This window comes from Athene noctua, chromosome 6 (assembly GCF_965140245.1).
Source record: "Athene noctua chromosome 6, bAthNoc1.hap1.1, whole genome shotgun sequence".
NCBI lineage: Eukaryota > Metazoa > Chordata > Aves > Strigiformes > Strigidae > Athene > Athene noctua.
Window position 1 is genome coordinate 36,232,461 of NC_134042.1, and position 25,096 is coordinate 36,257,556.

General features: G+C 42.1%; 1 protein-coding gene across 1 annotated transcript; it reads right to left on the reverse strand.

Moving 5' to 3' along the window:
• Positions 1-3,808: 3,808 nt before the first annotated feature.
• Positions 3,809-8,495, reverse strand: LOC141961899 (alpha-1-antiproteinase-like). The gene is made up of 4 exons (XM_074909253.1): positions 7,847-8,495; positions 6,584-6,854; positions 4,637-4,784; positions 3,809-4,003 (listed from the first exon to the last, which is right to left on the reverse strand). The coding sequence occupies exons 1-4, from the start codon at positions 8,493-8,495 to the stop codon at positions 3,809-3,811; spliced, it is 1,263 nt and encodes a 420-aa protein (XP_074765354.1).
• Positions 8,496-25,096: the final 16,601 nt, after the last annotated feature.

Genomic DNA, 25,096 nt, shown 5'->3' on the forward strand with positions numbered 1-25,096 from the left:
GTGCTTGGAGTCTGCTGGGCTACAGCCGACGGCATGGCCCTGGTGCAGTCAATGAAACGGGGCTTTCTGCCTGGCCAGGGAATGAGCAAGGTCCCCCAGACCTGGGATCAGCACAAGCACAGCTGTGAATCCCATCCTCACACTCATTAGCTGTGTCAATGGCTAATGAACCTGATAGTTAATTGCTCCAGAGATGTACCTCTGACTCGTTTATATCCACACATTGCCCATCTCACCAAATGGGAGTAGGTCAGTGGCCTCAAGCCCTGCCTTTCTGCACAGCCTTCCCTGCTCAGCCGTGAGTATCCTTGAGGTGGTCGGTGGGAGTCAAGGAGCCCTGTTGCCTCCTGCTCTCCATTTCCTGGGAAGGAGGAGACCAGGACTTGCTGGTGAAGCAGGCGCTACAGCCGAGCTGGCAGAGTCCACCTCCTGCATGAACAAACGGCACCAGCAGGTGGGAGGGATGAAATGTTAGCCTACAGGAGGGAGAGTGGGATGCTGTGAAAAAGATCTGGTGTGGAGAGGAAATGCAAAGAGCAAGCTTAATAGGGAAAATCTGTTTGGTGTTGCTCGCAGCAACAAGAGCAGGATTAGGAGAGTAGGACTTGGTGGATGGGGGGAGAGATGAGAATGGGCCATATAATGAACCGTGCAGTGCAGCACAGATGTAGGCAGTGAGCAAGCTGTCTGATGCTCTTTTGTGCTAAGTGTGGTGCCTGCCTCTTCTTCAATGCTGTCTCTGGCAAATCCTGCAGTGGAAAATCACAGCATGATGTCAATACACCAGGAGCTATTGCCTGATGAAGTAAGTCTGGCAGACAGCACCCGGACGGTGATCATGACATTGGCAGGAAATCCCCCGTGGGAACAGCAGACACCCCCTCATCACCACCACTCTGTCTTCCCATGGCTGGCACACAGGTACCACGTCACCCACTGTCCCTGCAACCTCTCCAACACATTTTACCAACACAGAGAGATCATATAAGAGATGCAATGAGAGAATGTTATGGTTTAACCCCAGTCAGCAACTAAGCTCCGCCCAGTCACTTGCTCACTCCCGCCCTGGTGGGATGAGGGAGGGAATTGGAAGGGTAAAAGTGAGAAAACTCGTGGGCTGAGATAAAGACAGTTTAATAGATAAAGCAAAAGCTGCGTGTGCAAGCAAAGCAAAACAAAGAATTCATTCAACACTTCCCATCAGCAGGCAGATGTTAAGTCATCTCCAGGAAACCGGGGCTTCATCACACGTAATGGTTACCTGGGAAGACAAATGCCATCACTCTGAACATCCCCCCCTTCCATCTTCTTCCCCCAGCTTTATACGCTGAGTGTGACACCACATGGTCTGGGATATCCCTTTGGTCAGCTGGGTTCAGCTGTTCCGGGTGTGTCCCCTCCCAACTTTTTGTGTCCCCCAGCCTGCTTGTTGGTGGGGTGGTGTGAGGAGCAGAAGAGGCCTTGACTCTGTGTCAGCATGGCTCAGCAATAAAGAAAACATCCCTGTATTATCCACACTGTTTTCAGCACCAATCCAAAACATAACCCATACCAGCTACTATGAAGAAAATTAGCTCTAGCCCAGCCCAAACCAGCATGGAGAGGAAGAACAAGCTGTGGAGTGCCAGTTCTGCATGACAGATGTCTGCCCCTGCACCTCCTTCCTACAACCCTGTGGGCTCATTTTCCTGGAATATGAAAGGAAAACAGAATTCCAACATCCTGTTTCTGAAGAGGGCATGCATCTGTGAGAGCACCAAGGTATTGAGGGTGGGAAAGAAAGGAGTCTCCTTCCCAAAATATGGATTAACAGACTGCAATAGCTGATTTAGCTGATGTGAGGAATTCTCTTGATCTTCAAATCTCTTCCAGAACCACATGGGAACAACTTTCTTCTTACTATGCCGTATTTTAATGTAATATAAATATTATAATTATATTTAATATAAACACACATTAATAGATCCATATATTGTACAAATATATAATTATATATATATATGTTTATATATAATTATAAATATATAATAACTCCATCCACTCCAAAATAGTTTACAAGGCAGTGAGCAATATTTAGTCTTGCTGCTCCCACAGGATACTGGGACCTCTGTTTCTTCCACATTTCTTGATGTAAACTGAGGATCACTCTACTAAAATCAATTATGTCAGTTTTTCAACTGGTGCAAATTGGTGTGGCTCTAGAGAATTCAATACATAGCTAAGGATGTCACCTATCTGAGCTCTGTCATCCCTAAAAATTTTACTGTTGCTTTGCTGCATGCCCATTTTTTAACAGCAGTTAACAGTATGAGTGATAATGGCTAAGACTGACCTGATAGATGCTGCACCATGCAGTCGTATTTCAGGAAGACAAGAAACCTGCACAGTCAGATAGGATGCCTTGTGAATTATTACTGTGTGGACGTTGGGCCACAAAGCCACCAAAACAGATGGAGGTGAGTGCAGGAAGGAGCCAGGAAGATGTAGTGCACATGCATCTCTCTTACTGGGAGTCCTGCCATCAATGTTTGTGAGTTCATACAGTTGTCTATAGAGAGACTTGTCAAAAAGCACCCTGTATGATGAGAGTTAACACCATTTTTTTACTAGGAACACAGAGCTGAAAGAGGGCTTTCCTTTTGACTGTGAATGGGGAGACTGTGCTTTGCACCAGACTGATAAAATCACATTTGATCTTAATTTCACAGAGAGCACACAAGACCTGGCTGAGGCTGTGTTAGCTTCCCAAACTGTTTTGACTGCTCCCAGTGTAATTTTGATGCCATGACACCATTTCATCTCCTTTCAAAAAACACAAATGTAGGGAATAAAGATGGTCTTTCTGGTACCTGTTGCCAAAGCAGGTCATTTGAAAACAGTTACCAGTCAGCCCTCAAACTGCCCTATGTCCTCCCTGGGTGCCTGCCACCACCCCCTGGGGTCAGGTCATCTACTTATTGGGTGCTCCCTACCTACTTTTTTGGCTGTAAAAGGACAGCACTTGATAAAGCCTCATTATATATTTTCCACAAATCTCAACCGGCAGTATGCTTGTGTAATTGTCATCCAAGTACCTCACCTGCCCATCCAGCTGCATCCTCCTTCTGACCTCTGATGGATACATGTGTGAGAAGTCAGCTACTCATGCAAGCTACCTAAGTCTGTCAATTTGGCAATACATAGCTGAAAGTCTTCGGGTTCAAGAGTGGATTTGATCCCCCTGTTCTGTTTTGAGCTGTTAAGAAACTTAGGAAGATTTGCTGCTAGATTAGTACTAAAAATGATGAAAGGTTTCTGGTGGAGAAAGCACATTTCTTTCTCTGCTGGACAGCTTTTCACATTCTCAGTGCTGTCTCCATTAGATGCTTCAGTTTCCTGTCACCCTGCATTGTTGATCCAACTCTTCCCATCTCTTGTTTACTTGCTTATGGTAAATTACAGCCATTTCTTTGTTTGCAAGAGTGTTAATCATTTTATCTGTTATTCTGGCTGACAACCACCTATTAAGTTGGAGTCATCCATTGTAATACAAATGTCTCGCTCTCTGAATGCTGGCAAATCTTAGGTCTTCCTTTGGCTTTCAGTCAAGTAAAAAATACATTCTTTGCTAGCTGAATTTAAAACATTTTCCTTTCTTCCTCTTAAGCAAGCATCATGGTCTATATCAGTATTTTCTGATAATGGCATAGAATGAAAGCTGTTGCTAAAAAAGAACCATATACTAAGATGGTACAAATGGAAATAAATCACATCATGCAGTTTCACATCTTCTTTAATCAGTAATAACAAACAGAATTCATACGTCACTTCAGCTAGTGATGGTCGGGTTAACTATTTTTCCTATGAAGAGTGTACTGTTCGTATCTCTGTCGAAAATCAGCATGAGGAAGGGATGGTTGAATTCAATGGTTGGAGGAAGAGACATTGTCACTATTTCAGCAGCAGTTGCTGCTGCTGCCTCAGTACCTCTCTCATCAACATCCAGAGAGGCCTTATGAACAACCTAGGAAGAAAGAAAACAGTCATTCTGGGCAAAAAACAGCCACCTGAGAGATGAGTCAGACCCCTTTTAAAGCAGTCTTGGTTTTGAGAATCCACTGAGAAGTGAGTAGAGGCAGCAGAGACGTGAGCTGTGTTGTTGTAGTCATGGCTGCTTTAAATGAGGACCACGATGAAGTTACAGAATGTCCTCAAAATAAAAACCTCCCAGACCATTTTTCCTGTCCCAAAGACTGAATGAAGGATGGAAGCTCCACATTTAAGAGTTTGTCTGCACCTCTGAAACTGAGTCTCCAGGGTGGGAGGACAAGCTGTGGAGTGGGTGGGAGAGTTAGCGTCTCCCCTCGAGGGCCCAGGGCTTCATGTTCCTTTCATGTTCCAGATACCACCCAAGGAATCTTGGCCAATACCAGGCTTGAAAGAAACAGGTGTGCAGCAAACTAATCTGATCTCCAGCATCACTGAGGGCCAAACTCCTCTTGTAAGCTTGCAGGCTGGGGCCAGGGTGAGCCTAGCTGCAGGCAAGCTGTATTTAGCTGGTGTTTCTGTATTTAGCTGGTGTTTCTGTGTACTACCTCAGAGGGGTTTTCCTGCAAGTTTGTGAAAGAAAGGAGACAGCCAACAGCCACGGACTTACTTTAGAAACCTTCAGCTCTGGGGTGCCAGTGATGCCAGAGAGATCTGCCTGGTCGGTGAAAACATCCACAATTCCCATCTTGCTAAGGGTGTTTGTTATTTCATAGCTCCCAGAAATAGAAAATTTGGGGAAGTAGAGGCTCATCAAGCTATTAGGTAGAAGAGAAACACAGAATGTGGTGAGAAGGATTTTTCACTGGGGTAAACGGTGGTGAGAAAGCTGTGTAATTCCCATGAGCATCAAATCCCAAGGGATTGGACCCTGAGTGTACAATGAGTGCTAATTCAATTGCTCAACTGCTGGTGTTTCTCATGGTGATACAAGCACTATCATTCATCACCATCATCATCATCATATCTATCTGGTGTTTTGCTTCAGCAAATCTTTGAGCACTCTGCAAAGGAGGACAGTAATGAGAGCCCCTCTTTACAGCCAGAAACGATGAGGTGCAGAGGTGATAGCCCATGTCATCCAAGCAGGTGGAGACCTCCTGAAGTGGGGCACAGAGTCTACTTGGGGAGAAGTGTGGCAAACTTCAAAGCAAAGCAGTGATTCTGGCATAACTGTGGCATTTGGCACAGCTCCAGGAAAGGTCTGTGCCCTGCTGCCTGCACCTTTTGACACACTATCCTCTAATAGTTTTCCTCCCGTGGGCTGGCCATGATTGAGCTTGCCTTTGACTGTGAGCTATCTGTAGGTAGCTCCTGCTTGGAATGCTTTCTGCTGAATTGCTCTTCATGCACTGTCTAGGGATCCTTGGAGCCTCCAAGTCACCCACTGCAGTGATTACTCTTTAGGTAGCTCAAGTCTTTTGCTGTCTCACCCAGAAACAGCTTGGATTGAATAGCAAAACAGACAGGATCCAAATCCCACTGCTGTAGCCTTCATGTGATGCTGCCCTGTGCACTAGAAAACGATGGGACCAAGTGTATTAGTGCTGGCATCAACATAACAGTAGAACTGAAATTGCCATTTGGTTATCACAACCTCTCCCATGAAGAACTTATTCCTATGTTGATCTTCAAGGAATTTGCACCGAGAATTAATTTAGATAAGGATTTTCCTAATTTTGCATCTGATAATGATACAGTTTTATTTTTCATATTTGAGATATCATGCTATTAGCTCATATTCAATTTGCTACCCATTATGTTTTTATTAACTGTGCTGGCATTTCTATAATGATGCACCAAGAATCATGGGTGTGAACTGCACAGCCTTATTAGTTGTGAATCACGGCAGAGCTTGGTAAATTAGGCATGTATTAACTTGATATTACTCATCTGCTGGTCCTAAGATCTCTTTCCTCCCAGACAAACAAGGTTGTAAAATGTGTTGGCTGATGTTAGTGTCAACGGTAGGAGCTAACAAAACCTCATTAGATTTTTATAGTTTCAAAAGTAAAATGCCAGAAAATCAGGACACCCCAATTAATTACGAGCCTGTTCTAACAACCATTGTGTGCTGCAATGATTCTTGTAAGGAAGATATTTGTGTAGGACATATTATGTATATATGCATTGCTACAAACTGTTTAAGTTATGGTTTATTTAAGATTTAGACATATGTCTGAGTCACGATGTGTCAGTGACATATGAGAGGTAAAACACATTAGTTGAAACCTCAGTATAGGAGATTTGTCTTAGAATTGCTACCTTCCCACTCAGTCAATGGACTGTTTTAGAAACACCAATATAGGCTGGTTATTTGGGACTTTTGGAAGTCCATCAGGATGGTCTCCACTCTGATGGGGGGAGCAGCAAGTCACTCAGGCATCAACAAAGTAGTTAAATACAAACCAGCCACAAGATTTTTACAGCTAGGGTGCACAAGCCAAAAATAACCCACTCAGTTCCCAGAATCAGCAAGTTCACAATCTTTGCATTCCCAAAAAAGAAAAAAGGCTATAAATCTAGGTGCTGCTGCAGCTGACTGGCAGAAGATTACCTCTGGAAGAGATGGTCTGACCATTTCTGGATGGTTTCCTTGACCAGAATTTGCTCTAACTGGTTCATTTTCCCTTTTGCTGGCAGAACCAGAAATGCAGTAGCACTCCCATTATAATGAAGCCGTACCACAGTGCATGACAGCTCCTCATCAAAATAGAAGTCGAATCTACCCGTCTGGTGCATCATAGGGACTTTCACAGTAGTTTCAGCATCCACAAAGAACTCTCTTTCTTCGGTATGGTCTGGTTTAAAAGGTGTTTCCCAGTTGCCTGATACAGAGAAGGAGAATGCAGCTGAATATCCCATGTCCCATCCCATCATAAATTGAATTTTATGTAGCTAGCAATAATATTCACCTATTCATCCATTTGTTAAATTCAGAATTTTCAAATTTAACATTTTAAAATGTGTATCACAGTAAGGCAAGAATCTTTTACCTGGTCAAAAGGGTGCATTAGATTCCAAATTCACTTTATTTTTCAGATGCTGGTAGTGTACTAATTAGGCTTTTTCTTCTTACCTACCAGTACTTTTCTGTTCAGGTGATTTAAGTGGCCTTTCTGTAAGTTGCCATTTTAGGGTTTACCTGACATCATCTGTCTACTCACATACTTTATTCATTTCATTTCTATTTACTTTAATCATAAGCCTCATTTCTTAGATAAAATTAATGTAGGATCTTATATCTGAGTGCTGCTGTGCCAGGTTTAAGAGCACATCTAACCCACATCAGAAATGCACTGTGGTTCCACTTTGTTCCTTAAAATGTCCTCCCCCGTTCATCACTAGCTTGTTCCATATATAAATACGTTTGTGTGTATACATAAAGGAGTCTGATAGGAAAAAAAAGGAGTATGTAGTAAATTAGGCCATTGAATCATGCATACTTTTAAAGAGAGGCATTACAAGGATTAGGTCATGCACGAGTCTCAGCACCTTCACTGAAAATTAGAACACAGGGCAATCAGAGTTATAGCTAAACCCATGTAAGCGAGCTCAGGCTGCACGGGAGGCTGCGGCTTGGAGCAGAGCTCCCATGACTGCCACAAAGAAAACCAAGCCTGTGTGGCCCCGGCGGCCTCTCTATGCTGAGCAGGGTCCTTCCACTTCTCCACCACCTCTCATATGCCATTCTGGGCTCTTCTGGCCCAGTAAAGATCATTTGAAATTCCCCCCCCCCGAGCAATTTCCAAATGAGGTACCTGACATTAGATCTGTTGATAAGAATGAATAACATGAATGCAAATCCTAGAGGACTTACTTTTAAAGAAAACAAAGCTAGCCAGAAGCATTACAGTTTGTGGATCCATGTCCTTGACCAAATTAGTAATTTTCCCATGTGTTTTCCTCTCTACATAATCATTGATCTGCTTCTCAGCCTCTGTGGGATTGCTGAAGTCAGTGGTAAAAGCTTCCAGCTGATACAGAGCTTTGGCATCATCTAAAAACGTTTTCTGAGGTTTCAGCTTCTCTGTTAGAAAGATGGCATTCCCCATGTTGAGCTGGACGCCATTCTCGGGATGGCTCAGCATGTGGTAGAGGTTGTGGAAGCCTTCATGTATCTCTTTCTCCTGAATCTCTGTAAGGTTAAAGGTGAGTCCTTCCAGAATCTGAGTCCGAGTCGTTGATCTAGCCCCTAGGGCTAGCATTGCAAATGCAGTGGAGATGCTTACAGGAGAAAAGAAAATGTTCTTATTAGGTGCCTCCAGTGTAACTTCTTTAAAAAATTGAAATGCAAAGTCAGCATTGCTTGGCACTAGTTTGAGGCAAGCGATTGCTTCACCTCTGTGATTCATGTGGAGTTTAGGTTCATTTGGATCGTGTCCATTGTGGTGGTTGGGTGGGAGCTGACCATGGGCAACAGCATGAAGCCCAGCCAGTAGCAAACTTATGCAGAATGTGGTCTTCATCTTCTTGTATTAAAATCCTGTTGAAAAAGGGAGAAGCTATTACTAAGTTAAGTAAATTAATTAAGTAGAAATAGTTATTCTGTTATTCCCACTGAATAAGGAATCTTACATCTTTCTTTTGTCCTTTGTTTCAATGTTCTCCAACTCTTGCCAGATATTTTTTTATTTTCCCAGGCCTCTTGTCAAATCTCTAACTCTTTCTGCTACCCTCCCCCTAAATACCTGCAAAGGCAAAATTCAGCATGTATTAGCTGAATACACAGCACCCTCAGCAGGCCAGAGAATGGATCATATCCCATCAGAAAACAACATGGCTAATCACTGAAGGGCTGCAATACCACTGTGCTTTTGACACTAATGATCTAAGACAATTACTGGAAAGGGCATCATGGAAGAAGTCTGGATGGTTTGTGAGTAAAGGGAGAAAGAGGAAATAAATGCAAGTGGGCAGCAATCAGTAGCCACATGTAAACAGAATTTGAGCAAACAGGCATGAATGAGATCTTTAAATAAACTTTTGGTCAGATTGAAAAGGCACCCTATTTCAGGAGAGGACAAATGGTGATGGCTGTTTTTCAGTAGCAAACTGAATATAAAGCCCTATGTCTCTAAGGAACAGGTGTTCTTTTTTTTTTTTCTTCCGAATAAAAATGATGTAATGCTTTAAATAAGAACCTGAAGTAATGTGTTGTGTCTTAATAGACAAACTAAACCATTGGAATGGGTTAATTTTCAGCACAGCAGAAGGACTCAATGTCATTAACAAAAACAAGGCTTTATTTTTATCAGATGCTCTACTGGTCAAAGGGTGATATATTTATCAACCTGTTACACTTGGCTGTGGTAGCCACATTCCTTTACAGAGCTGACACTCTGCACTGTATAAGCTCTTACAAAGGGACCTTGGAAATGTGGATATGAATGTCCCAGTGGGCCTCATTTCTGAGAAGGAATCTAGGACAAAGAAACAGAGAGTTGCAAAGAATTTGGGGAGATAATGAGCCAGATTTACTAAAACTTGTGCAAGGAGAGGCATATTAAACCAACTGCACCTTTCTGTTCTGGCATGATTCAACTTGAGAGACTATTGTCAGAAAGTGCTATGCTCACGGCCCTGCTTTCTCCATAACATCAGAGGGAGCAATTAGTGTTAGTAGTTGAATATCCAGTTACACTTAGATCTGCACAAGAACAACAAAACATTTTTGAGCTGTAATCAAATATTCAAACATTTATGTGTTTGATAAAAGTATTTATAGAAAGCAGGCCTATTTGCAGTAACACCCACTGGGTTACTGACAATGGAAGAACCATAAGGGTTCTTGGTAACTACATTTTCAACTACTGTACACAGTAGTTTTGAATTATAGGTTGGCCTCCTCTGATTTTGACATTTATATGATACTAGCTACTTGTAAGTCATCATAAGATTTCCAGTTCTGAATATTTAGAACTCTTATCAGTGAGACAATATATTAGCCAGACTCTGAAAAGAAATCACTCCCAAACAGTAGCATCAGAGCTAAGCCTAATCTATTTCCATATAACCAGCAGGCCGATTCAGAAGCTACCTCTGGATAAATTATTCACTGAGAACTATTCACTCAGCTGCAGTCATCATTTATTAAGAATAACATGAATACCAAAGAACGAAACATTTCATTTTAAACATAAGTCACCAACTGTTCCCTATCTCATCGCATTTAATATTTATTACAAAGCACAGCAGTTAGACAGACTTTTCTATATACACAGTGAACTGCCAATTTCTATTTATTTGGAATACAAAGTAGACATGGAATTTAACTGACCTGGCCTCAAATTTATGGCTAATGGATATACCTTGATTCTGCTGCAAGACTTGTATAAAATATCGGTTAGTTTTCTGAAGGGTTTTTTCCTATCCTGTTATTTTTGCTCTATTTAGTTATGACATGATTGCATTTCGTGGTAAATTTATGTACTTTCATGGAATTAATTTTATTTTATTACAGCTTCGTATCCACAGATAATTAAATACAATCTGAATCATTCATCTGTTACTCACTACTGGCCAATCACAAGCAGTTAAGACTCATGAGTCAGCCTTCACAAAAATCTTGATAATGGTTGATTTTAAAATCATAAGATTATAAAAGACCCAGCACCTGCAGTATGTAGAGATCTTTTTTGTTGTTTAGGCCTTGAAGATACAAGTGGCCCACTCTATTAGGCCCTTCTTTGAAATGTAAAGGTACTTTTATAATTGAATTTGCATCCTGTAAACCTTTTGAATATGATTGGGGATTGTTACTTCATACTTGATATTTACTATTCCTTTTGACATTATTGTGGCTTCCAGGTTAGTAAGTGATCAGCCAGTGATAATAGAGATCCTTTCAGTATGAATGAGAAGATGCAGATTGTCATATGGTCTTAATGACTGAGAGATTTTCCTACCAAGCATAGTTGCTAACAGTTTATTAAAGAATGAAGAGTTGAGAACCTGTGCTAAAAAGCCCTTAGGGAATTCCCTATCTGAAGGGGTTAATTTTGCAGGAAGCTTCCTATCTTAAGATCTTTACTCATATAATCTCCAGAAAAATAGTTTGTTCATAAACATATAAACAAAAATGAAAAGCTCTTCAATTCTAATTCCAAACCTATATTGAGTTCTTGAATAGCCTGGGAGAAAACTCATTTACCTATCTGCCTCTTTTTTCTGTCTATGGTATGCAATGACTATATTTCTGATATTCAAGATTGCTTTCATAAAGAGCTTTAAATCAAACTAGACAAAGGTACAGGAGCATGCCAACACCTGGAGGACAGTGTTCCTTTAAACAATTTATCTGTAATAGACCTGGTGATAACACTTGTGAAGATATTACCTCATCCTTATCACACAATCTTCCCTACCATGCAACCCAGAATTGCAGTACTTATTTTGGACAGTATATCCTAGAAAGAAAATGGAGAAAACTAGGATTAGCTGAAGTTGCCCTAGAATAATTCCACCAGAAGACCTGAAAATGAGACGGACTAAATTTTCTGAATGACAAAACTTGTTTCTTTGTGGATATACGTTATTTGTCCACTTTAGGGATGACTTCTATCTCCATGATTTGGAGAGACAATTCTGAAGACAATTTTCTGCCATTAGAGTCCCATGTCATAGTCCAGGAGATGAGTATTCATCCCATGCTACTCCCATTAGGGGTCCTCACTGATATAATCTCATTTCAGACAACATGAAAATTTGAACTGCTTAAAAACATATGTAGGCACAAAATAGAAAACCTGTTTGCTCACCAGATGGTGCTGCTTCCCTCCTGATTGCTTCTACATGAGGAAAGCTGAGAAATCCGTTTTGCCAAAAGCTGCATTGTGGGGGTACGAGGCACATCAAGATGCACCCTCCCTCACCTGTGGTGTCTGCTGAACTAACCTCATCTACTCAAGGTCATATCAAAAAAAAAAAAAAAAATCACCCAAGCAGACAACAAAAGTCACAAAATGCTTGACAAGTTACATAAGTGTGTGAGAAAATGACCTCAGAAGCCTACTGTCCAGGACCACTTATTCACAGGAGCACTTCAAACTCACATGTGCTTTCCTGGCTCTCCAGAAATCTCTCTGCATACCTCATTGTATGTGCTTGGACACACTCGGGGGCTTTTTCAAGCTGATTAGCTAGACATTTACTTCTCTTGTAATTCAGAGTTTTGATGTCTCTGTAGCTGAAGCCCCTGAGAATATTGCAAGCACATGTCAAGGGCATTGGATTCTGCAAGGAATCCAACCAGTGTGACTATTTCTTTAAAAGTAATTATTTTTGCATTAGAAACATGGAATCCAAGTTTACACTATCCTTTAGAAATGTATAAGACTGTTCACAGAGCTTTTTCCCAGTGTCATCTATCTTCTGTAAGTTTAGCACTGGAGAATGCCAACCGAGAAGTGCACCCTCCAAGAGTAGCATCACACACTTCCAGGCTTCCTTTTACTTGGAAACAGGTGAAGATGAGCTCTCACTCTTCTACCAGGACACCATCAGTATTGCTGTTGAACCTGAGTTACTGCATATACTCAGAGATGAAGCATCACTGAGGCCAGAGGGTAAAAAAAGAAGATAGAAAAGAACCAGTGCAATGGTTAGGCAGTCAGGTAGGACAGAGGAGATTTTCTTCTCTCTGCAAAGCAGCAGCAGTCCCAAGAACAGATTAGACCATGTTCCCAGTTTCTACTTTCCAGTGTGTACCTGACCACTTCCCGGTCTCTGGCTCCATGGACATGTTGGCCTCACTGTGATCTTAATTGCCCTGAGCATGTGGAAAACACCATTTTCTCTCCTTCCCTCTCAATGATCCTGTAATATGATGATTAGAGCAATAAGGAGGTGTCTCATCTAAAAGAGAAGCAGACCTTAGATATCCCATTCCCTAAGCAGAGATATTTCTTGTAGATCTTGAATATAAAATTCAGCAGAATCACTAATACATTTTTTATAAAAAGCTCTAAGCACCCATCCTCAGGCTTTTAATGGAGCAGAGCCTATTTCCTCTAGCAGCAATTACATCTGGAAAAGACTCACTTTTAGGTGCTTAGAATTTGCTGGCTCCAGAGATCACATTGCTTCCCTGCAAGGCAACTAGACACCCCACTCTGGCTTTTAGTTTCTTACTCCTCCTGCCAGCCACCTGACAATGTGCAGGCAACTCCATGCCTAAATTGTGATCTCTATGTCTTTTATATCCGGCTGACCCAATAAAAGCCTCTTTATCCCTGGAACAATTGCTAAGACAGATTTCAATATAAGAAACAACCCTATGAAAGATTTAAAATCAACTGTGTGAAACAAGAGGATACGCTTTTGAAGTCTCTATAGGAAACAAAAAATTCACTACTTACAGCAGCTTCCAAGGATCCTGCTGTCTTCGCTAGGACTACCCTGCAGCTCCGTCTCTTATTTATACTGTTAAATAGCATTATGAAAGAAAAGTGTCCTCTAGAAAACATTAACCAGGGCAGACAAGTGTTATTACTTTTGGAATGGTGCAGAGTAAACAGTGAAGACAATTTTTTGGGAGAGGCACCTGATTTTTGCTGTATATGCATGGCCAAACCCTGCCTTTGCTTACAACAGTCATTAGAGTCCTCCTGCATTTCTGCAGATCCTCCTGCCGGGAATCCAGCCCCTCACTCTAGCAAATACTTCACATGCATCATTAACTTCTGTAAACTGCAGGAATTCATACAGTAGAAGTACTGAAATGAATAAATTAAAACCATACATAATGCTAGACAAGAACCTAAGGAAAATACAGCTGGATGCATGCTGTAGCCAGATCTCATCTTAGTATTTTGTGCAGGGATGTTTTGCTTCCTCTACACCAGACTTTTAATAGCTTTTATTTGGCATATTTATTTTAAATAATCCACCATTTCTTAATTATCCGCATAGCCATTAATAAGGGCCAAATTCTGGGACATCACTAGTAAACTTAAGTCATAGTAGTGATGTTTGTAGTGACTGAGGGTTGTTATAGGGATGGCTACATGATGGAGAGATGGACATTGAGGAGCCCATGGCACCTAGCACACCCCAGCCAGACTGGTGTCACCCAGTACCTCATGCAGCAATGGACTGAAGGACAGTGTTGCTCTGTTCTTCGTGAGTGTGGGCTGACACAAGGTGAAGACACTGCTGAAATGCAGGCGAGGAAGTATCAGGCCAGTACACCATAACATGCTTTCACACAGAGGTGGACACATGTGGTTGGGCCACCTGTGAATTACATGACTCCCCCCTTAAAGCCAAACTCCATGCAGGAGGCTGTGCTCCTGCGGCACCCATGGAGGGGCAATCACAGGGGATGTGCTAATGTGAGTATAACTGAGCGACTGGAAAAAGCTCACAGGTCACTTCCCAGCTGAACACTTTCCACCCAGGAAGAGTATCACCTTGGGAGGTAGGGGACTGCAGGAGAAAAGGTGCTATACTTCATAGAATCATAGAATCGTTTAGGCTGGAGAAGACACTAGTGCCACATCTCAATGTCTTTTGAATTTCACCTCCAGGGATAGTGACTCCACGACTTCCCTGAGCAGCCTGTTCCAATGCTTGGTAAGAATTTTTTCCTAATATCCAATCTAACCATCCCCCTGTGCAACCCGAGGCCTTTTCCTCTCATCCTATCGCTTGTTACTTGGGAAAAGAGATCGACACCCACCTCGCTACAACCTCTTTTCAGGTAGTTGTAGCAAGCAATAAGGTCTCCCCTCAGCCTCCTCTTCTCCAGACTAAACAGCTTCAGTTCCCTCGGCTGTTCTGCTTCAAATCTTTTCTGTCCTGGCTTCTCTCTTTCCTCTGCAGGTGCCTTTCACCCATGCAAAGGTAAGCAGAGCAGCTCAGAATGAGTTTTGATCCAGGATGCTAGAACATGTGTTTGAATTGCTTACCAGCTGGTAAAACAGCATCTGGGCACATGCAGCCTGTTTCTCTTTAAAGTAACAAATGAAAACAGGCTCTGAAGTTACAGAGCCTTACCCAGAACATGTGCAGACTGAAGATGAATAATACATGCACCAAGAGACAGATAAGAACACAATTAAAGAAAAAGTGCAGCTATGAGTAACGTTACTGACAAAAGTGAAGAAAACAACAATTGAATTAACATGACTTTGTTTAAGAGCAGTTTAGTCTTGCAATTCAAAGTGCCCTTTACCTGCTGACATTTCTATGGGAGTGCAAGAGGGAAAATGAATTAAATAAAATCTAATTCATATCAATCTGCAATGTTATATGCAATGTGATACTTGATTTCTTTTCCCTCATGTATACAACAGTTTCATCCAATTATGTAAATTACCCTGAAATTTGGAAAGACTGTTTCAATATTTGATAGCAGAATATGTTGCATACGAACCTGCAGCTCTCTTTTTGTACAGGCAGCAGGCTTATGTAGACACTTCTCTGATATTTTGAAAGAGCTCATTACCAACAATGCTGTTAAGAATCCTTCTATTTGCTCCTCTTGGACTGGAATATTAGGTGTCTTATTACTTTGAACCCCAAGTTACTTTGGGTTTTTTGAAATTATTATTATTATCATAGCAAGATCTTAATAATACTATTTCATTTTAAATAAATTGATCACATTAACAAGAGTCATCCAGCATGAATTCCTTTGGAAACAGGCTGGCTGTATTCCAAAAATAATTAGTTATTTAAATTAGAAGAACTGTATGCTTGCTTCTCTGGCAGAGAAACACTTTCATCTTTTTTAAATATATAACTAATTACCCTGAAAGCCATTTTAAAACATGATGGGTTGTTGTTGTTCTGATGATGCCCTCTGGAGTACAGAGAGCACACGAGTCCCTCCTACGATGCTGAGATTAAATATCAGCATGGATCTGGTGAAGGCTGTGTCTTTCTCTCCGCTGCCAGGCTATGTTTAATTTGTGGAGCACTGTTTCTTGCTGTGTTTCAGGGGGAAATGTGCTTATAGTTACATGAACAGTTCAGCAGTGACCTGATGGAACAAGTTACCCACAGCATCAATACAGGTCAAGTACAACTGTGTCAAGTGTCTACTGCAGTCCTTCCAAGTGAAGATATGACGGACTTTCACTGTTAAGTTGCTTCTTCCTTGATTTCATGCTGTATACAGGTCTTGTCCCACAGTAGGTCCAGGCTTACCTCAAGGGAGACCATCTCACTCAGATGTTAATTCCAGCCCCAAAAAGGGAATGCAGCCATAGCACTGTCCCCCAAGCCACTGCAGTAAGTCCCTACTCTTGCTTTCACTCTAGCATCAGTTTCTTTCTGCAATGAGTAAAGACCCTCTGGGTCCCAAGGAGACTCCTATTTTCCATCACTTCCAAAATGTGGATTTGAGTCTGCTTCCTCCTCTTCTCAGGCTGTGGTTTCACAATTGCTTTAACCTGTCCAAAGTGCAGCATGCTGCTGGCAGAGGTGTCTCATCTTCCTGCATCCCTGTCATCTCTCCAGGATGGTCAGGGGTCTGGAGCCCAGGGCAAGTAAGAAGAGGCTGGAAGACCTGGGCTTGTTCAGTCTGGAGAAGAGAAAGCAAAGGGAGAGGCTGTACCTGCTGTCCTCCCCTACATAATGGGTTAGATTTGAGAGAAGATGGAGCCAGAGGTGCACAGTGGTTGTGTGCAAGGCAGGGGATGCAAGCTGCAGCAAGGTAAATACAGATGAGATATAAGGAAAGTAATGTTCACAGGGAGGTGAAATACAAAGGCACAGCACCGTGTGAGGCTGTGAAATTGCCATCCTTGGAGGCATCCAAAACCTGGCTGGACATGGCCCTGAGCAACCTGAGCTAGATTCCAGGCTGGTGATGCTGTGAGCAGATGGTGGGATTGGATGACCTCCAAAGGTGCTTTCCAAGTTAAATTGTTCTACTTTTCTAATAAATATGACTTGAAACCATGCTCTCAGGAGTCCCTGCTTCCACCTGCACTTAAGGTTTGCACCTCACCTTGCAGAGAAACCTTCCTCTGCTTCTCATCGCATGACTCCAGAGGCTTTTCCCTGAAACACTCAGCCCCCTGGGAAGGTGTCATCTCCCTTGTCCTCTGGCATGCCCCAGCAGAGCCAGCACAAGGCAAGAAGAAAGCCTCCCTCCTGGCTGCCCAGACACAAGCTCTGCCAGAGTGTGGCACACAGTGTGCACACTGGGAACAAATAAATCTGGTGGACCATCTGCTGTGCTCCCAGCACGCCACAGCCGTGGCAGGCGGCATGCACCCCTCCGTGATGTCACCCGGGCTCAGGCTTGCAACACTGTACAGGTATGTGCTTTTCTCCTCAGAGAGCTTGAAGGTTTCCAGCACTGATCATGATCTCAGTAGAGATCCATGTAGTTGCCTTGATTTCTCTAGACCTGCCTGTAATTAAGACCTGCTAATGATACGCTTTTTAAAAGCCTATGTGGGAGGGGAGAAGGAAAATGGTGAATCTTGGAACAGGCAACCTTGAATGGGCTATTTCAAAATTAAAGGTAAGTTTCTGCCAAAGAAATACTTGATACTGTCATTTTCCTTCACATATCTCCATTAAGATGGTAATTTTTCAGATGTTTCCTTAATGGGGTGTTCAAGCAGTTGAGATTTAACTCTTTTTTCTTCCCTAGAGATGCAAGAAGCATGACTGTGGGTGTCTCAACAGGTCTTGATTCTTTGTTGCCTAAGCTTAGGACAAAATAAAGCATCTCCAAAGATGAATTTGCGTGCTTGTGGTGTGGAGAGCTGTCTCTGATTATTGACGAAGTCTGATAGCACAGAAGAATGGAGTTTGGAAAATATTCAAATATTTTGTACATTTATATTTTTTATTATCTGAGCAGACTGATGTTCTGCTTTCTTGTGCCATGAATAAATAACATATGAGTGGGTCTGAGAACAAATGTTGACAGTTCTCTACTTTTTGTCTGTGCAAATTTCATTCCTCTTTGTGTCTGTTTGCAATTGTTCCCTCTGGAGAACCATAGGGAAAAGGAAGATTCAGTGAACCTGTTGCTTCTGTGCTCTTAAAATTATGTGATCTGAGCATACTCAGATCTTTATTTTCATAACGACTGGTTCTTTCACCAAAGAAAAGTCATAGGTTTCTGCAGGTTTAAAAATATCTGCACACCTCTTGCCCTGCACTGTGAGACAGATGATCCATGAAAGATTTAAACACTGGAAGATGCCCAGGGGATAGCAACTACTGTACATGTCCTATGGAAACATGTTCTTTCAAATTCCTCCTTAAAAAGCACATCACCTCTGCCAAGATGCCTTTCAATCTCTCTGAAATGGCTAGAAAATTAGACACTGGTCACTTACAGACATACCCAGAAGACTGAAAGCTAGTTTATTATTTAGCTTGATTTTGAACTTTGTAAGTCTACGATCACCTGTGTGTTAGGCTGATTGCTCCAGCATTTGTATTGTCATCTCTTCCTCCAGAATCTTATTTTTATTCCATCCACCATTTGCAGTGTTCTTGTTCTTAGACACCTCAGGTGGTATGGGATGTGCATCATGTTCTTAGACACCTCAGGTGGTATGGGATACTGCAGATGATGAAATCTGGGACTCTTGGATGGGTTGTCACATGCCAGGTGCCTTAGCAGGACACATTAACTGTAAACTCCTACAGTTAGGAAATGCCAGGATGAAGGTGGCTGTGTTGTGCTTCTTGGCCAGAGATGGGACTGCTGGAGTCTTGCTTCGCTGACACTGATTTGATATTACATTTCTCCAGATGCAAAACTGAAGCCCCCAGTGTTCCTATACCCGGCTGTCACATACTGCCCCTGGGCTGCACTCTGCCTCCTCCTCTTCTTATACCTGGTGTCTTTATACCAGTGGTAGTTAAATATTGAATCAGCCTACACTCAGAGCACACCCCCGAGAAAGACCAGTTTCTCTTAAAGCTGGGTCACTAAAATCTTTGAAAATGTTTTCCAATCTTGCACCAATCATGTAGTGCATATTTCTGTACCTTATGTAAGAATATGTCATGTAAAACAATAACGCCTTACTAAACCTAAATATAACCTAGCTATTGCTTAGCTAAGCTGTACTTTAGCTCAACTATTTCCTAATGACAAGGCTTGTTACTCTGCCATTGGAGGGGATTAAGTTGGTCTGATGTGGTTTGTTTTTGACAAAACCATTTTCATTTTGTCATCCTGCTTTTTTTCTTGCTATTTATCATCTTGTTTTCTAGATGTTTTACTAATATTTCCAACATTTTTCCAAGATCTGGAGTTGGGCTGAGTGGCCTATAATTCCCTCTCTTCTCTTTTTTTAAAGAAAAATACTTTTAATCCTTTTGCAATGCTCTGAAAATTTTGCTTTTTTTTTTTTAAGTTTGGCTCCTCTGTCCCTTTGCAGGGGCTGGGAGGGACTTGGGGAGCTCAGAGGACTTTAGGGTATCCGTAACTCAGATGGGGAGCTGAGGAAAACTGTATATGGAGGGAGATGTTTGTGAGGGTGATTCCCGCATACAGACTTTTCCTTTCAACTTTCACAAACTACTGCTTGAGTAGGAATTATGCGCAAGCATAAAGACAAAGTCGTGTCTGTTTATGTAGAACTCATTATAATCAATGCTGGCAGTGTTAATCCCTCCAACTGAAGGCTTTTAATTAGTAACAGATTAACCACTGTGGAAATACACCTTAATAGCCACTTTCTGTTGTAGATGTGAACATGGTTTACTGACCCACTGTAATCAATGAATCAAAGGTAAACAGAATGCATTGCCAAGTATAGAGTTTTCTGGAGGATTTACTGTTTCCTCCAGATTGAGAGTGCTGCTGGCTGGCCTTTCAACAGAGGGAGGCATAGGATGATCAGCTCTACTGAAGGGGGAACCAATCCTTCTCCTGCATGTATGTGAGGATCTCCTGCAGCAGTTGTCCCACCAGAGAGATGACAGCCTTAGGAACAGGTTGCAGTGAAATAATGCAGAGTAATCCTCACCTTTTGAATGTGAGACATGGGTTTATGATGAAGTAGATATGGACTGTTTTTAAGAGCATTTTAAGAGCATTGTCCTTGAACAGACAAATCATGGATGATTTGCACTGAGCAAACAGGACTGTTTTTGCACTCTTGGCACAAGAAAGTACCTCCCAGTACTGTTGTGCACCATAGGTAGGTCCAAGCAGGCTAGCAGACCTGTTCCACACATTGTTTTCCCAACAGACAGATAACAGGTATACTGGTTCACTCCAATATAAAAAAATAATTTAAAAACCCCCCCAACAAAATAGAACAAATCTCAGTTTGGCAGATGTCTGTCCTTGATCTAATCCAAGTAACTCATGAGATGGCGCTCTGGATTGTGTGGGCACAGGAGAACAGCAGTTGTCTTCTTGAGCTAAGTTTAGGGTTGGGGTGGGAGCCAGTGGTGATACTCGCACCAAGCAGGCACAGAGAGAGGTCACAGTTGTCCCTGGAGTGTATGAAGGTTCTTAGCTAGGAATGATGCATTATTATCTTATTTTTCATCAAAACATGAAGGAAGTACCTGGGTCTGGGCTGATGAAATGTCTTGTAGGTAGGCAGACCCTTCCTAAAGTATATATGGGACATACACAGAGGTATGTCCAGGCATTGCTCAGCTGCTTGGAATAGCACAGTTTTACTTCCCAGAAATTCCCAACAAGCATGGGTTGCTTTGATGGTACTTTGGTCCAATTCATTTTCCTGAGCAGGTCCATTTGCTCATGCCAATTGGATAATCTTGGGCTACACAAACATTTGCCATTGCTTAGAAAAAGAAACCTATTATACAATAAAGATTAAAGCATTTAAGTGACTATATTGTTTAAAATATTCTAGAATACTTTGCATGAATGTAGACAAAAGTCTTTATTCATGATCACTAAAAGTTGCTGTTTGTATTGATAAGGAGACTGGTGGCAATATCTGGCACTTGCATGCATAATTAGGGTAACCAAGTGAAGATTTTGCCACAAGCTTAGTTCCACTTCCTTGTATTTATGACATGCTTAAGCCAGTATCAGCTTACACGCACTACATAGTCACCCATCTGCTCTGGAAATGCTGTGCAGTGAAAGCTATTAGTCCCCTACCCTCAACTTCAAGAATAAAATATGCTGTGGCTATCTGTTAAACCCACAGAAAAGTGTGGAAATACACATGGGAGAGAATGGGGAGAAAAACAGTTCAGTCTGAAAGAAGTGTGAATAGTTTCAGTGAAATATAGTATGGAAATGATTCAGTATGAACATTTATTGAAAACATAAATAACAATCATAGAATCATACAGTACCAGGTTGGAAGGTACCTCAAGGATCGTCTGGTCCAACCTGCCTTGGCAAAAGCATGGTCTAGACAAGATGGCCCAGCACCCTGTCCAGATGAATATTAGAAGTGTGGAATGTTGGGAAATCCACCACTTCCCTGGGGAGATTGTTCCAGTTGCTGATTGCTCTCATTGTGAAAAATTTTCCTCTTGTGTCCCATCAGAACGACCCCAGGAGTTACTTGTACCCATTACCCTTCGTCTTTTCCATGTGACTCCTTGTAAGAAGGGAATCTCCATGTTCTTCGTAGTCACCCTTTAAATACTGGAACTTGGTGATAAGGTCTCCGCTAAGCCTTCTCTTCTCAAGGCTGAACAAGCCCAGTTCTCTCAGCCTTTCCTGACATGGCAGGCTTCCCAGCCCTTTGATCACCTTTGTGGCCCTCCTCTGGACACTCTCCAGCCTGTCCACATCTTTTTTGTATAGCAGGCACCAAAATGGAGCATAATATTCCAGGTGTGGCCTGGCAAGCGCCAAGTAGAGTGGGATAATGACTTCTTTATCTCTGCTGGTGATGCCCTTGTTGATGCAATCCAGCATCCTGTTGGCTTGCTTTGTCACAGCAGCACACTGTTCACCCATGTTGAGCTTGTTGTCCACCAGGACCCCCAGATCCCTTTCTACAGAGCTGTTCCCCAGCTGGGTAGATCCCAGCCTGTGCTACCCTCCTGGATTATGTTTTCCCAGGTGCATGACTTTGTCCTTGTCTTTGCTGAACTTTGTAAGGTTCTTGCTAGACCACTTTTCCAGCCTATCCAGGTCTTCCTGCACAGTGGCTCTCCCTTCAAAAGTGTCCACTTCCCCACTCAGTTTGGTATCAGTAGCAAAATTCATCAGGGTACACTTGATCCCATTATTCAGATCACATACGAAGATATTAAAAAGCATTGGGCCCAATATTGATCCCTGGGGGACCACACTTGTGACAGGTTGCCAGTTTGAAAAGGAACTGTCAGCCACCACTCAACATGATTGATCAATCAACAATGATTGATGACTGGATATTGGTATCTATTCCATTTCCTTGTGGTGCATAAAACTTTTCCCATTACATAAGTGGTAAATAAAAAAGAGAAATCTCTCTGGGAAGGAGGTGAACTGGATGATCTCTAGCATTCAATAAGAGGAAACACAGATTTTCAAAACTGTTTTTGCCAGATTATTTAGTCTTAATTAATATTTTTTCTTTAACAAGCACAGAATTAATATAGAGCTATTTTACAGCTGGGCAGCAAATTAGTTCATGCTGAGGACCCACTGTCTTCACTAGACTCATTTCAGGGGAGTTTCCTTCTGGAACAGGTGTCTCCCAGCACTGAGCAGACATGCTGGGAAGTCCTGGAAGGCATCATCCTATCCAGCTTCACCTAGAGGGGAGCCAGCTCCCACCCCAGAGCTCTGTTGACCTTGGAGCGTGTTATTCCTGCCCTAAAGTTATCTTACATTTCTGACTGCTTTTGTCTAGTTTTTTGCTTAGTCCTCCAGTCAAGGTAAAAGTAAACTATGGTGCATAATTCAGGGCTTTATCACCATCTAAAATATCCATGGAGAAAGGAACAGCTGAAGGGTTACTTGTGAAATTATTTTTCTCTGTGACTCAGAATTTCTTCTGGCAGATTATCTTCTGCCCCTCTCTTCATTTGTGCTTCATCAGGTGGGGTGAAAAACTCGCTGATATTTCCCAGGGAGGATAACCACAGAAGAAGGCCCAGCAGCCGATCACCCGATCACCTTCGCCCAGGGTATTCATAAATACATTGTCCTCCTGGAGATAATGCACTTGTTTGGTGATCTGCAGGAAAATCATCTTCTCGGGGAGTTCACTAAAGCTTTCCTCCAGTTGGCTTCTAGCAATTGAAGATAGAAGATAAAAGTGCGTGTTTTCAGTGTTTAGATGTTTGTCTTAACCTCCAAAGAGAATAAAATGTCAGTTTTTCATACATTCTCTCTAGAATGAAAACTGAAAGAAGAGTCAGGAAATGTGTATTTTGTGTCAGCGGCGTGTACTGAAAAAAGCCAGAACAGGAAATTGAGTTTTGCTTTGCACAGACCAAGGAAGTCTTCATTTCAGTGTGAGCTGTTCATGGCTCAGTGGGGAGCCCTTACTCCCCATCCATGTTTTGGCTAGTCTGCAGTGCATCCTGATGCACAGAGATAACCCAGCCTCAGGAAGGGCCAAGGGAAGCTGCTCCACCCTGGCAGTGGAGTGCGAGGGGTGCAAGAGGTCATGTGGGTACCACAGCTCACAGGATGCACTGCACTTGGTCAAATGGAAGCAGAAACATGCTTCCAGCTGATACCAAAGAAAACATTTTGTTCTGATTTTCCTGGGTGAAATCTCTGCCAGCTTACACCCGTAGCCATTAAAGATATACATTTTGATGTAATTACATTGGTTTTGCTGAAAAGATTGCTTCAACTTAAATCTTTTTTACTTGTCTACTGGTATTTTTAGCTGCATCTGGACTACATGTGGAGATTGCACTTTTATATTTGGGACGGTTACACAAGCTCGAATGTTGGTTTTCTATTGGGGCTTCTCCATTGTGGAATGTTTTCTGCAGAATCAGAAATAATGGGACATTCTGAAAAACATGAAGCAGGTACAGTTTATAATGATCTTCTTTACAATGTTTAAACAATATTTTGCCATTAACTTTGTATTTGTTCTACATTCTTCCTTCTCACCAGAAGTACTGACTGGAACATTTGTAGTTATTTGTAGTACATGTTAAATACTGTATAAAGCTACATGTATAGCATATAACAATATAATTCTAATTTTATTTGATGTATGCAATACAGCTCTAAAATCTCCATGGTGACCATGAATTATGAATTCTTTTGGGAAGTCCCTGGTGATAATCCCCTGCTGGGTCTTGTTGTGCAAGTATCTGACAGTGAAATGCCCATGCACTCTTCAATAGCTCTTCAGTGAATTTCTCAACAATTTTAAAACAGTATAATTATGCCTTTACAAGTTTCTTACAACACTGTTTGCACTAAAAGCTAAAAGCCCCTAAAGCTCCAGATACTCTTCCTTGGGAAAAACTTTCCTGCCTCAAGCATCTTTAGGCCAATGTGAAAACTTTTAGAGTTGACACTGACATTAGGATTAGAGATTTGATACTCTTCAGGCTTTTCCAAGGCTTTTTGGTAGATTACTAGTATTTCTAGCATCAGTAGAGCTCAGAACCATATACCCATCATATTTATACTTGTATGTTTGCAAATTAAGATCTTTCAGAAGTACCTTTAATACTACTGCTGCTGCAATTGATAGAACAAAATTTGCCAATATATCTAATTTCTATTTGCTTTCCTACAAACATGTGCTGTAGATCCATCTTTCTCAGAGGAAGAGTGACTACACTCATGTGTTCATAAATGCTTGTCATTATTCCTTCCTTGCAGCTAAAAACTGCATGCAGCATCTCCGCAAAGAGCCGCAGGCTGATGTCTCTGGAGTGTGTGTCACACCACACTCTGTGGTTTAGGGAGCTCTCAACATTTTTATGGCTCTGCATAGGAGACTCCAAGTGCTGTGTCAGGAGGGGTCACAAGCTCTCAGAAGATGGTGCTTTCCTCCAAGGTGTCCCTGAGCTGGAGTCCTTGCTCAGAGCATGTGCTGATGAACGGGAGGCAGCATCACACAGTGCCCCCAGGACCTCAGGCTAGACATAAGCCTGGGACAGCTGGGTGACATCAGTGAGTGAGACATGGCAGGACTGCACCTACTGTTCTGTGCTTCCTAAAATTGAG

Coding starts and splice junctions, on each gene's coding strand:
- LOC141961899 (XM_074909253.1), bottom strand. CDS start 8,495: ATGAAGACCACATTCTGCATAAGTTTGCTACTGGCTGGGCTTCATGCT. Junction 4,785..6,583: donor TCAGACCATCTCTTCCAGAG/GTAATCTTCTGC, acceptor TCTACCTAATAG/CTTGATGAGCCTCTACTTCC. Junction 4,004..4,636: donor CAGAGCTGAAGGTTTCTAAA/GTAAGTCCGTGG, acceptor CTTTCTTCCTAG/GTTGTTCATAAGGCCTCTCT.